General features: G+C 41.2%; 1 protein-coding gene across 1 annotated transcript in view; it reads right to left on the bottom strand.

The window, feature by feature from the left end:
• The window catches only part of wnt3 (wingless-type MMTV integration site family, member 3), a 21,616-nt gene extending 18,924 nt beyond the window's left edge, over positions 1–2,692 (bottom strand). The window contains exon 1 of the mRNA XM_062442235.1: positions 2,613–2,692. Coding sequence (XP_062298219.1) covers positions 2,613–2,692 — 80 coding nt within the window. The remainder of the gene's footprint in view (positions 1–2,612) is intronic.
• Between the last annotated feature and the right edge of the window lie 11,793 nt (positions 2,693–14,485).

The raw sequence follows: 14,485 nt of genomic DNA, 5'->3' as shown, positions 1-14,485 counted from the left end.
CCCTGAAAGTGACTGTCATCATTCATTCCTAACCAGCCACTGTTTATGCAAGCAGCACAAACTGGGCTGACAGAATGGCTTAAGATGTTATAAATGTAGACGAGTTAAGCTACTCGGGCTTAATAAAATGTAAAAACTGATTATATAAAGGTAGTGTGTTGTGTCACAGTTGGATATTCTTTGATTATCTGAGATTATAAAACAGTAATAAGTCTGTTTTTAACACAAATATAAAGGACGTTAATGCACAGAGACAATGTGGTACCTGTGGATTATAAGCGGCCATTAACACTGTCATGACTTCTCTTATTTTGTGCAAAAACTGCATCCATCCCCCCCCCCCCCCCTCCCTTTCCCAAAAAAAAACAACATTCTTGCATTTCAAGAAGGCAATTTACTGCTCTCGTCTCGCCTTCTCCAAACCCACCTCATTAGTTTGCTGGGCCCTGTTTTAGTTTTTTTCGCCTACAACCTCATATTCATCCACGCATATGTGCATCTCACTGGAGTTATTTATGCTCTGTTTTGTTTTCAACACCCCGTCTTGTAACTGTAAAGGCTGCCAGGCGTTAAAAGCAAGTCAAAGCTCCTCTCTCTCTCCCCTCACCCCCCACCCATCCAACCCTTCAACCCCGTCCGTCCCACCTTGGCTGGAGAATTTATGGCCAAGTCATCGCCCCCTGAGACTCAAGAAGAAGAAGCTGAGAGGAAAGCTTTTTTTTTTTAAACCCGGGCCCTCGTTGTTAAACTCAGCACCCTTCATTTTGACGCGCCACCTCATTTCGTCTCCCATTTTTTTGGGATGTGTTCGACACCGCGGGGTGATGCCACTGACAGCCGCTTGCTTGTTTGACACCCATTCCTCAGCACCTGCCCCAAAGTCACCTGGAGCTACACTGCACAGTTTTTTTTTTTAAACACCCCTTCCTCGGCTCAGGCCCACACTTTTTTTTAAATAATTTGTTACCCAAATCAAAGCTGGGGTGCATTGTTAAGGTTTCGAACATTATACCAGTGTCATGTAAGCTCCTTGAACAGAACAGCTGCAGGTCACACAGAGAGAGAGAGAGGGAGAGAGAGAGAGAGAGGGAGAGAGAGAGAGAATCCCAAGCTCTTTGTCACTGTTGTCTGATGGTTCTCGCTGAAGCCAGGAGTGGGTGTAAAGTCCTCTTTGCCATTAACACTTCAGCCCTGTGGCCTGTGTGCTTGGCAGCTGCCTGCTCTGTAAATGAAACCAGAAGATGCTTGCGGTTTGGACAGCGCTACGGTGGGACCACATGCTAGTTGGGCTACTAAAAAGTGCAGTAGCTCTGACAAGTATTGTGTCGCGAGCCAAAAGAGCTTTGTCATACGCCTACGCAAATATCTCCAAAATAGAAGCTTTATGTTACAAAAGGGAGACCAGGAGCTATGAGGTCAGCTGCATGTAGCTGCATTTGTAATGAGATAAAACCTCTAAATTTTCAGTTGCTGGTGCCAAAAGCGATCTGGGCTAATTTAACAAAGAATGAAACCCTGCGGCACCTAAACATATTGTCTCCTGACAAATCCTGTTGTGGAGGGGGGGATGAATTGTGGTACAATTGAAAAGCAAAATGATATGCTTAACTGTCCCCCCCCCCCCCCCCCCCCCACCACCACCACCACCATCCCACCACAACCAAAAAAAACAACAAAAACACACACAAAATAAAGGGGGATTGATTTAATTACAGCTGATGCTCCTTTTGGCAGACTGTGAATTTGGATTATTCTTTTAAAAAAATTGCGAAGAACTTTGTCAGTGCCAGATATTTTAGTTTTTAGTGCATGTCATACATCTAAACCCCCCCCCCCCCCCACCAAAAAATAAAATAAAATAAAACAGCCAAAACAATTCAAATTCAATCCACTGCATGTTTTTCGGGGGGGTCGGCGGCCCTGAATGTAGAACAGTGACGCACAATAGCAAACAAAAACAAAATTGATGCTGATTTTTTTAAAAGTCATGTTTTCTACACTCCTTAAATTACATTGTTTGTATTTGAAAGCCAGAAATTTGATCATGTTTTTGGACTGATCTGTATTTTTTTTATTTGTTTTTTTTTTTGGGAGGTTTTTCGTCATTGTAATTCTAAAGCAGATATTCACAATTTATGTAATAACGAATAATCTGAGTCTACTTTGTAAACAGTTTTTTTTTTAAACGCTTCACAACTCCCTTACATTGCTGCTGTTGACAATTCAACATCAACATGGCCCATGCACATATTTAAACACTCCCCCTAAAATGTAAAAAAAATAAATAAATCCATCCTCTTAGCATCACAACATAACTGCAATATGATAAATGGACCTGAGTGTAGAGGGGGAAAGAACGGCGAGCCTTTTCCGTTACACTAGTATTTGAGGTTAAGATTCTTTGGACTGGGCCGGAGAACATTTTTCCACGCAGTCAACTGAAAGTGCACACTCTGCCCTCTCAGAAATGATCATTTGACCAAAAAAAAATAAAAAAAATAATAATATAAAAATTGAAAGACTCTCCCACAACTCTCCCTCTTTACAGTAATGCTGCTACTTGCTACACATAAGGCTGCTGATGCTGAGAGAAACTTATGGATCGTACTCACCACCAGATGGGATAGCCTCCAAGCACCCGTGAGCTGGACAACCACACACACATCAAATATCCAATCAGATACAAATCCATGAGGTAAGCCTTGTTAGAGGAGTATGTGTGTGGTGTGTGGTGTTTGTGTATGTGTCTGTGTGTGTGTGAGTGAGTGAGAGAGAGTGTGTGTGTGTGGGTGAAATGGATCAATACATAGAAAAACTTCCAGTAGTAGCAAATGAGAAACAAAAAAAAAACAAAAAAAACAAAAAAAAAATGAAGAGAGTTTCCAGGAAGAAGAAGCTTTTAAGGGCAGCTTGATTGTTGAATGAGGGGAAAATTAAAATGATATTGAAGAAGAAAAAAATAAAAAAAATCTTCCTCCTGTTTTCCCCCCTTTCTTTGAGTCGGGCCAGGAAAAGTGTGTCTGTCTCCTAGTAGTTAAGAGAATAAGTGTCTCTTACACACATGCACACACGCTCCTACCCGTCCTCTCCTTCCCTCCCTCTCTCTGAGGTTCTTCCCTAAGGTAGATATCTTTTTCTCTCTCTCTCTCCTTACTTTTTTCTCCCTCAGGATGCCTCATCCACAGGCCCAATATTAAAGGGGGGGGTGGTGGTGGTGGTGGAGGAGGAGGGGAGGCGGGTGGTGGTGGTGGAGGGGAGGGGGGGGGAGTGAGGTTTGGAGATGTCAGCTGGCAAGCCAATCACAGAAGATGGCCTTAGGTTACGAAAAAAAAAAAATTATTATTCGTTCCCATCTGTCAATCACACGCCACCCCCTGGTAATGTGGAAAAGAAAGGAAAGAGTGAAAAGAGGGAGGGAGGGAAATGAGAGAGAGAGAGAGAGAGAGAGAGAGAGAGAGGGAGGGACACATGAAAAAAAAGAAAAAGAAAAGGTAGAGTAAGTAGAGTTGTTACTCAACTTGTTTCATGTATGATCATTGAAGAAAGACAGAAATAAAAGAAAAGAAAAGATTCACCCATAGTGGCTGAAGGTGAAGGAGACAACACACACACACACACACACACACACACTGACGTACATGTTGACACATTGATTTTTTTTTTTTTTAGGGGTTGTGCCCTGACTAATTGATCCGGATATACATGAATTCAACACACACACACACACACACTGATACACACACACACACACGAGCTCGGAGCCGCCCGTCAACACACGCATAATCTCTCCCATCCCACTCCTCACAGGGACATATACAGTGAATTTTCTAAATTGTTGTCCGCCCACCCCAACAGGGTGAGCAGGGGACATAAAAGGTGGGGGGTGGGGGGGGGGGGGGGGGTAGGGGGGGCACAATAAAGCCATAAACTGCGGCGGTGGCTGGGACCAGGCATGCAGGGGTTATATGCTTCAGCGGCCCAAAGGCGACACATTTTACATCAATACTATTGTCATTGTGATGGGCTGCGGGGTGAGCAGCAGCCGTAGAGACAGGGAGAGGGGTGGAGGAAGGTGGAGGAGGGTTTGAGGAGGTGGAGGGAGAGGAGCAGGAGATAGATAGAGTGAAAAGGAGGAGGGTGGGACACTTGCGATGGACTTAGGCCCTGAAGTAACCACGCATTTAATTCACACACACACACACACACACACACACACACATAAGGAAACGGATGAAGACGAATACAAACAAGATACCTGGCAGAGATCAAAGAAAGTGGGTTGTAGTGATAACAATCTAGTGTGTGTGTGTGTGTGTGAGGGTGGAGAGTGGACGTGGGTGGGGAGGGGCGGCGGGGGGGGGGTCATCATGGAAAGAACAAACCGCTAAAAGACGTGACCGCATGCACAAGAAACCCAGTAATGAAGGGGTTCATCAGGATGTATTTCATACTCCACTTCACAGAACAAAATGTTTTATGAAAAGTGAAATTTCTTTACCGTTTCTTCCTGTTCGAGGTGGTGGGTGGTGCGGGGAGGTGAGGGGAGGGGGGGGGGGGGGTTCTGTTGCACAATGCCCTGCAGAGACCACCGCTGTCAGATGTAACATGTTATTATATAAGAAGACTGTGTTAACATTGTAGTTTCTGTGGTTGAATTTCAGGAAAATTCACTTGTATAAATAGAGATTTTGTTTGACAGGCTTCCTGCTGGAGGTGAACTGAACATTTTTGAAGGCCCACTTTATTTTTTGAAAATGTGAGTTAACACTGATTAGAAATGCAAGTTTACAAGTTGTTAAACACCAGATTAAATTATAGATTTCACAGCTGATTGAGTATATGGAGCCATATGGAAACCAGCCAGGTAACAAAAGTCCTTATACATCATGATATAGTAAGAAAAGTTTAATTTATGTCATCCTGATTTAATAAAAAAGATCAAATGTGTGTCCATACTCTATGCTACCTGTGTTTAATGTTTCTGTATTACCTCTGTTTCAATGCATTGAATGTGTTCTTATAAGGCTTTGCTATATATAGTATAATATGTCTTTAGCTGTCATTACACCTGCAGCTGAACATTAGCCAAGACTTCTAAAACATGCACATTTACAGCAATATTTATTAACGTGCACTGTCCTTATAACTTGTAACACACTATTTAAATAGCCTGAAGTTCATGTTTCTGTATTGCCTTTGTTTTAATGTATTTTATGTGTTCATATAGTATTGCTGACCCCATTTTATTAATCTAATTTGATCATTTTTTGGTGTCTTTTGTAGCTGTCATTACACCTGCTCAGGGGCTGCTGCTCAAAATTAGCCCAAGATAGCTAAACTGCACTGTCCCTGTAACTTTATATTGTATTAAAATAAATAAATAAGTAGATAAAGTAGCAGAAAAAATTAGTTAAAAAGAGTTTAGTCCACTTAGGAGATATTTTTTTGTGCCATTATGTGTTTTAATCGTGATGTCAAAAGGATAACAGGTGTCTTAACTGGAGTATACGTTGACATTAGCTACTCTTAAGTGATTTTTAAATGTATTATCTTTACCACCAAATATCTCAGGGAAAGGGGGAGGAGGAGGTTGATGTGTGTCTTTTCTGCCGAGGACCTCCGGGGCATTTGTGAGCTCGGCGGACTGAAGGGGGCTCGAAGGTTACTCAGCAGGGGCTGGGAGCATGCACTCTGCAGAGAGGAGGCTGAGTGCCCGCTGACCACAGTCTGGAGGTCAGCAGTGAAGTGAAGTGCCCCCTTTCCAACCCCCTTCACCCGCCCCTTCTGTGTTTTATTCCTCCATAACAAAGAAGATAGGGAAACAGGCAGTGACTGAGCAGCACTCGACCTACCGCCCCGTTTGAAGGAGGTGGTGTTGGGTAGGTGGGTGGGTGGTTTTGGGGGGTTCCCTTGAGTCTCTAAATGTGACAATAATTGATAGATATCTTTGTGAAACCTGCTCTCCAGGCAGTCATGGTGGGGAGTCTTCTACATTCTACCAATAAAGATGAATTTCCAGTGCCTTGAGTCAAGATGCGGTATGTCACGGCGGCGCTGACAATGAGGCAGGTCTGTTTTCGATCACGAACATTGTTGTGTGTTACGGCATCGGCAGAAATGTGCCTAGCTCAGCTCTGGGACTTGGATGACAGTTGCTCAGTAGGAGCAATAGACAGATTGCAGGGGCCAGGGATGGATGTTGGGAATGTGACAGTGGTCTAATTTATGAGAGCAGGCAAAGGAATCAGTCTGCGGTCTACATCTGAACAACATTGAAACCACGTTTTCCCAGGTTGAAGCCACAAGTGCAATGCGAACTGTCTGGAAAGGCAACAGCGATTAAGCTCAAGAACATCGGAGCCTGATCTCGAAATGAACTGTGACTCAACAACACTTGTGGTGGGGTATTTTGAATGGTGGTGTTTTGTACAAAATCCTCTGCGAAAAAGCGAGGCCTCGGACTGCGTGTCTGCATCAGTAGGTGCACAGGAGGGGGAGGCGCACACAGAGGTCCCCTACCGGGCCGGTTTCTACGGTGACCTGAGAAAAGGCCGTAACTAGGTCCGGCTCTTTCTCAGGCCTAATCAGCGTATTACCACAAAGACGGACATGTGTTCACCCCCCCCTCCTCTACACCCTCCCCACCTCTCTTACCCTCCCTACTCAATCCAACCGGCATGGCTGGACACAAGCAGCCAATAAAACCAGGATTAGGAGGGTATCTACACACACTGGGCTGTAGCGAAAAAGTTTCTGAACACGCCCAATCCCGCCCTGCTCCCTTCACAAACTCCTTTTCATCATTCTTCTCTGTCTCTCTACTCACTACCATCTTTCACTTTATTTCACTTGCTCCCATGTTTATATCCTTCCTTTGCCTCTTTTCTTTTCAAAGCTCTCACCCTGTAAGCTCTTCGCACAATGGGGCATCTAGAAATTACTCATTTTGCCGGGGCAGTTCGGCAAATTCCCAATGCCTTCCTTTGCCCACCACCCCCACCTCCCTTCGTACCCTGGATCCTGTGCCCCCTTTTTTTTTTGGTTGCAGTTATGATAATGAAATGTGCTCCATCACAATGACAAAGCGGTGCGTGTGTATGTGGATGAGGGAATTTATGTGAATTCACGCTCCTTTACATATTTTTGCATGAATTCAGGCTTCTTCTACATAATGTGCAAGATGGAAACCTTCCACTTGAGACCACAAAACACTTTTTCTTTCACTTCTGTCCGTATAATAACAGCCTGATTAATTAAAACCAGACTGATAATAATAATAATAATAATATTGCCCACTTGTGTTCTGTCCGTGCAGGAAGTACATCGTGTTCACTATCATGATTTCTTAAGAGACTTTTAGCAGTGCATGTGCCTTTTTTTTTTTTTTTGAGGCTTGTAGACTCGGAGCCTCAACCCATCCGCTATATAGAGCTCCTTGCTAATGTGTCCTGGAAATGGGTGAGTGTTAAAGATAATATCATCGCCTTTGTCAAGACTTTTTAAGACTTCGGACAAAGAAGACAAGAACTCGTCACCCAAATAAACCTTTTTCATTAGAGCGGCAAACACTTCATCCGTCGGCTGTGTGAGGGAAGTTTTAGTGTGTGTGTGTGTGTAGGTGTGTGTAGATGTGTGTGTGTGTGTGTGCTGCTCAGCAAAGTCCCACAGGGAAGAGCCTAAACCCTCAGCGGTCTTCAGCCGGACACTGAGGCGGCCTAATTAAAGGGCACTTAAGCCCCCACAAAGTGCGTCGGTGCAGGTTGGTGTTGGTGGGGGTCCCCGTCGAGAGGGGACAGGATTCATGGCACTCGTAAACAAGGGGGTCCAGGACAGAGGGACAGAAGAGGGCTACGTGCCAGAAGACTTTGTTCACACAAGATGAAGAGTCAACAGCCTCCCCGTCCCTCACCCCTCCTTAGCCATCCCCCCTAATAACCACCTTCTTCAGAGGAGCTGCGAACACAATGCCGTCCCACTCCCCTCCTCTTGCTCCCAATCACTGTTGGGACAATGAGGGGAACCCCCCCCACCCCAACACACACACACACACACACACCACCACCACCTCCATCCTTCTGCCCCTCCCGACCCCCAAACAGACACTTCTTTTATTGAAATTCTTTGGTGTTCTAATCCTCAGCTTCCTCCAGGGGCAATAATGGACTCCCTGCGTCAGCCTTTTCCAGCGAGGCTATCATCCAAGCCTGCCTGGGTCACAAGTCCACCTCCCCTATTGGAGAAAACTGCCCCAGCAGTGTCATTCCTGTCACATCCAGCTCATCTACAGGCCACGCAGGCGCTCCCCATGCCGTTGACCTTTAAAACACATAACAGCCCTGCATTTATTTCACTATATATTCACAGGTAACATCCTCTATTGGACACCTTAGTTACAGCTGGTAATTAGAAGCATTACACTTGTTTGTGAAAAATAGGAGAACACCCCCCCCCCCCCCCCCCCCCCCCCCCCCCTCCACCTCCCTCCTCACTTAGTAATTAGTCAAGCTGTCACTTTTATTGGCTTTGTCGAACTCAGACAAATCCCAATTTGGCGTGCATGCTACTTCATCTGTACACCATTCAGATTCAGACCTCATGAAGTTCACCGTGTTGCCTAACAGATGGGAGGGAAGTGCGGAAAGCTCTGGAAAACATGATATACTGCTTTAGAAAATCAGTTGTACAGTTTATTTCCTCCTGTGAAGTAACACTGAATACAGATTATATCGTATATTTTTGAGCCTGTAGTCAAATATTACCTTGTCTTATATTAAAGGATTGTACCTTTATTAATATAAATGAGGTGCAACATCAACACTGCATATTACAGCCTCCAAAATTCAGCCAAATCAACATGTTTAGACTTTAACTTTAGTGCAGATTTGTTACTGTGTTAATTTTAGCTTCTGTAGGAGGAAAAATTAAAAGGTAAATGGACACAAGCAAATAAAAAGCACGAGGAAAAGTTACTCTGACTAAAACCACATGTTTCATTTGAGTTTTTGATTTGAATCATGCCAAAATATTATTATAAATGATTTAAAAAAGGAGTTTTCACATGCAAAAACACCATCACACCTTAAATATTGACCTGACACTTCACTCCTAACTCTTATGAAGAGAGACGTACAGGAGTGTTTCCCCCTCTCTGTGTAATTCTTTGCAGGTAACAAGTAGAAACAGGCAACGCTGGGGCATAACAATTACACTTTTATTGTTTACTGCACCACTGTGCTTGTATAAAAAAAGTTACATCACAGAAGAGACTCCAGGATGTCAGCAGCCAGCTCAGAGTGTGTTGATGGTGACATCTGCTGGTTAATCCCAATAAGAGGCTGTTGATCGTCGAGTACACGCTGTATGTGAAAGTATGAAGCCATGACACTGCAATGTGACATCTAAAACCTGCAATTTTTTGATTGATTAGTCAGTGAAATGTGTGACAAATGCACGGCATAAATCCAGAGTCCAGAGAAATGTCTTTCACATTGCTTATTTTGTGTGAAAAACAGTCAAAAAGCATTATAAAGACTCAAGAAAATGTCATTGGCTTTATGTTATAATAGTGATTTATTGCATTAATACAACGTTGAAGTATAGCAGACAGCTTTTTCACTTGTTGGGTTTTGGCTGTGAGGATATGATGAAATTAATACACTGTCAACCAGAGCAGGATTGCAACATCGCTGCAATCTCTGGTACACACTGAAGGGACGTAACACCAGATTCCCTCGCCAAGAACATTTCATTATTACATTCTGTGCTACTTGCTTCCAAATAAGTCTTTGTGACTAATGCAAAAGCTGCAGTAGCTCAACACTTAAGGGTGTATTCTCTCTCTAACAATATTTAAGATGCAGAAATCATGTAAAGACTGCAAGAGTATATTGTGCACTTTAATCACTAGTAAAACTTTAGCTACTATAACTAAGGGAAAGGCTTATGCTGGCTCTGTTGAGGAACATCAGCAAAATGGAAGCAGCACCAGAAAAGAATGATATTATAATAATCTTAAAATAAAAAAGGTCTTTTAAACTAATCAATGATGCATTAATCTGGGTTCAAATCTTGGCCTTGGTCCTGTTTTTTCCTGTTTAAATTTGAATGTTGTCCCCAAAACACATGTTATTTTCCCAAAAAAACAGAGTTGATAAAAAGACACAGGTTCATGGATTGTAATGTGTGTCATAGTAAATACAATCTTTGCCAATGACGTATAAAGAATTCATGCTTTAGTTTCATAGCTAAAAGACAGCCGCTGATGCCAGAACATGAAATGCATCTCCTCTTTAAAAGCTTTTTATCACCGGTGTGAGTCCTATTAAACAGGATCACGTTACATCCGATGACTTGTGGGCATTAACCAAAGTGTGGAGGAATGTAGTAGCCTACACATGGACATGGAGGAACATATCTAAACATCTATTAAATATACAGGGGGGTGTGAAGAAATGGATACGACCGCAGGACTTTGAAGCTTTATTTCTTTACCAAAATAGAGGTGATTTAGCACTGAAGAGACTCAATTTTGACGATATCCACTTGATTTGTCTAACTCAACAGTCTCATATTAGCCTTGGATGAACTCTGCAGTTAATTTCTGCACAGAAGAAGGAATGTGGGGTTTTTTCCTCTATCATTTACAGTGAAATGAATTTAGAAGGTGATTTGTTTGTGGCTTGTAATGACAGGATAAACAATTATAGTCAAACGTGCTTTCAGTGTACATCTGAAAAAAATGATAGAATTAAAAAAAAGGCTGCAAAGGTTAAAGGGCACGAGGAAATAAGCAAAAACTATCCTTCTGAAAAGATTGGTCAAAGCTTTGTTTGACATGTGCTCTGTTGGAGGCTTAGTTTGCAGGTCAGTTCCCATTTCTGCATCTTGATGGGCTTTTTAAAAACAGATTTGTCTGATTTGGACAGTTTGAACTGGACTGGGTTATTAATTTATTATTAACGGTTTCTGAAAGCACCACAGTCGTGACAAAAATGACACATAACACAGTGTTCTGGGTGTAGTCCAAACGTTGTGATCGTGCCCAAAAATGTGTGAAGCAACACCCGATGTACACACACACACACACACACACACACACACACACACACACACACACACACACACACACACACACACACACACACACACACACCGAAGTAACCTTAATATAACAGAACTGTTGCACTGTGTGACAGTCTCAGTGAAAAAGCTAATACAAGCCTTACCCAGCTCTATATTGCTGCTAATGTGCTCATAAGCAGCTACACCAGTGCAAAGCATAAACACACAACTTTCACTTAGGTATTCAAACATGATTTAATAAAGTTATTAAAGTAGTTCATGAGACAATGTCACTACTAACAGTCTAACTAGCATAGCAACAAAGCACTATAGCAATTTTAAAAGCTACTGATCAGCTAAAGTATCACTGGTGGTTTAAACATGAAGCTATAACAACACATCTATCTAACGTTAGCATAGCTGGTTTGGTTCAATGAGCTTAAAAACACTTAAACAACATAATTAAACCAATTCAAGTGGCTCATTTTTTATCTAATATAATACATTATTTGATCTGATTTGTCTTACAGCAGACTTACCTTCTTTCTAAGTCACCTTGACAACAGAAAATGGCGGCTGAAGTGCATCAGTCATGACAGAAACATAACTGATGAACTTTTACCTAAATAAGAATATCAAGTTGAGGTAAAAAGCTGTAATTTTAAGTTGGTACAGTCCACAATAAGTAGACTGTCTGTTCACTAAAGCAGAACGCTGAACGAGATTCATTTATTCATACGTTGCTTCAACTACTACTCAGATACACTTTTTAGAGTGTATCCTGGTTTTTACTTCTCACATGGCTGATATGGTAATTTATTGATAGTAACATTGTGCAATATATATTTTAGGATGGTTTTTTTTTTACATTTATTTACTGACTCTTGTGTGAGTCAGTATGCACATCTGTCCTTATCTGTTGTCTTTGGCACAGCCCACTAAGCCTATTAGTGTGTGTGTGTGTGTGTGTGTGTTATTGTTTTGTTTTATATAAAGTCTGGCTAGATAATAAAACTGAATTACCCTCTGTGAAGTCATCTGAATCTGAATGTGAAGCTTTAATCATCATCTGAGGTAGAAAAAGTTGACCTACTGTAAAGATCAGATATCCAACTTGGCTAAAGAGTAAGGAGTCAGCAGAAGGAGGAAGTGATATAGATTAATGCACAGTTTATTGATAATTAATTACACGGTCCACGGTTTAAACTTAGCACTATTTATAGCTTAATTATAGCAACTTATAATTTTACGATAATGGTAGATGGTAGCAATAAGTATAGCGTCTTATCAAGGTCTCAAAACTCATCATTTGGCCTCCAAAGTGTAATCATGTCACTGATATGATTGTAAAAAAACACATTAACTGTCTCCTTCAATGTCAAATACATCCAAATGACGACTTTTTGATCTGACATTGCATCTATTGGCGTCATCACCCCCCCCCCCCCCAGTGTGTTATGTTTTAATCAATGTCATGATGTATTTGGCCCCATTGTTCCAGTGCCAGCAATGATCTCACAGCACTGTCATCCATAGTTCACATCTGAGCACAGATCTAGGTTTACATAGCCTTACACCAGTATAACCACCCAAGGCTATCAACATATGAGAGAGAGTCCAGCAGTCAGCCAGCCAAACCTGTTTGATGCCATTCATCACAGGGGTACCCTTAGAAACAGTGGGTGTCGTGTAACATCGCATGCAAGTAGAACACAGTTGACCCCTTTGGCCTCAGGCTACTGTGGGCCTAAATTAGTATTAGGGCTTATCTTTGGATCCAGAACATGACACTGTTGATCTTTGATTTTGGGACCGGAGTATCAGCTCTGTCAGTCTTTTTTTGTTTGCCTCTAAGCAAGGTCTCCTCTCACCTCGGCTACATAAGGAGTCAAGGGCCTCCTTTTGTAACAGAGGTATCAAGTGCTAACCAGAGGCGTCACAGACAGTGGAAAACCTATTTAGTTTTTAAAAAAGAGCATACGTACTACCACTAAATACAGCGAATTTAAGTTATATTTAAAGAACCGTGACATGCCCACCTAACCTTATCTCAAATGTCTTTTCCCTTGTCTTGTAGATATGTGTAAGAGCGGCTTTATTTTTAGCTCTAAGCATGTGGGAATGTCGTTTATCATACTGTCGGTTGAGTTGAGGCAACGCTTTGGTCCAGACTGAAATATCTCAATAATTATTGGATGGATTGCCATGAAATTCGTACAAACATCTGTGGTCCCTGGAGGAAATGAGACTGACTTTGGTGATCCCCTAACTGTTCCTTCAGGCTGAAATTTTAGGGGGGTTTTGTATGAAGTGTGTGGACAAGTTTCAGATGGATTGCTGTAACATTTAGTGCATATATTCAGTTCTCTCCTCACCATGAATTGTAAAACCTTTGACCTTTCATCTTGTATCAAATCAAATTGTTAATTACCTGCAAAACAGATTCCCATTAGCTGCACTTTCTGTTTAGAGCTAATTAGAAGATGGTGAACTTCAGCATGTTAACATTGTCATTGGAGACTCTTAATCTTGTTAATATACATTATTGTAATAATTAATAAAAAATGTATGAATAATCCTATACTAATACATTTTAATTCATCGGGATCTGAGCAATGTACTTTTATGTACCTACATGGCTGAATGACAAGTAAAATCCTTGAATCACCAAAAGTTAAATTTATTAAGTGTCTCCCCACCCTTTAAAAAAAGAAAAAGTTAATTAATTCTTAATTTTGCATTTTATTTTTCCTTTTAAATGATTTTTAAAAGTCATTTTTGACCCAAAAAGAAAAAAATGCTTTAAATGTTTTTTTCATACATTTTATACATATTATTATTATTATTTAACGTGTAGTCATTTTTCATTTTTAATTGATTTTTTAATGATTTTTTATGATGTTACCCGAATAGAAGAAATTTTTTTTGAATTTTTAATGTTTTTTATATTTAAATAAAATAATAAGTAAACATTTTATTATCTTATTGTTATTTTATTTTTATTTTTTATTATTAATATTATCATCACTAGTACAATATTCAACGATTTGAGAAAAAAGTGTCTTTTCATAAATTTTAATAATGATATATGTTACAGACACTATTATTATTCTTATAGTTAGTTTTTCCTCATTATTATCATCATTATTTTCATTATTATTATTCATAAATCTGTCCCAAGTGACGTCATGACCGTTTCCTCTGGAACCCTCCTCCGACTGTGACGTAGAGGGGGCGTAGTGCAACGTTCTTCAAACGCATCGCACGCTGATTGGCTCCTTTCCCCCCACGTGACCTGTACGGACCAATCACAGTGAAATGCGAAGAGTGGAAAAAAAAACTCAACCCTCTCTCCTAAAAAAAAAAAAAAACTGCACCGTGAAAAAACCAAATAGCGATGACGTTACATCATGAACTGTGCTGT

The sequence above is a fragment of the Scomber scombrus genome, chromosome 21 (genome assembly GCF_963691925.1).
Source record: "Scomber scombrus chromosome 21, fScoSco1.1, whole genome shotgun sequence".
NCBI classification, from domain to species: Eukaryota; Metazoa; Chordata; class Actinopteri; order Scombriformes; family Scombridae; genus Scomber; species Scomber scombrus.
This window is presented reverse-complemented; position numbering and strand designations above follow the sequence as displayed.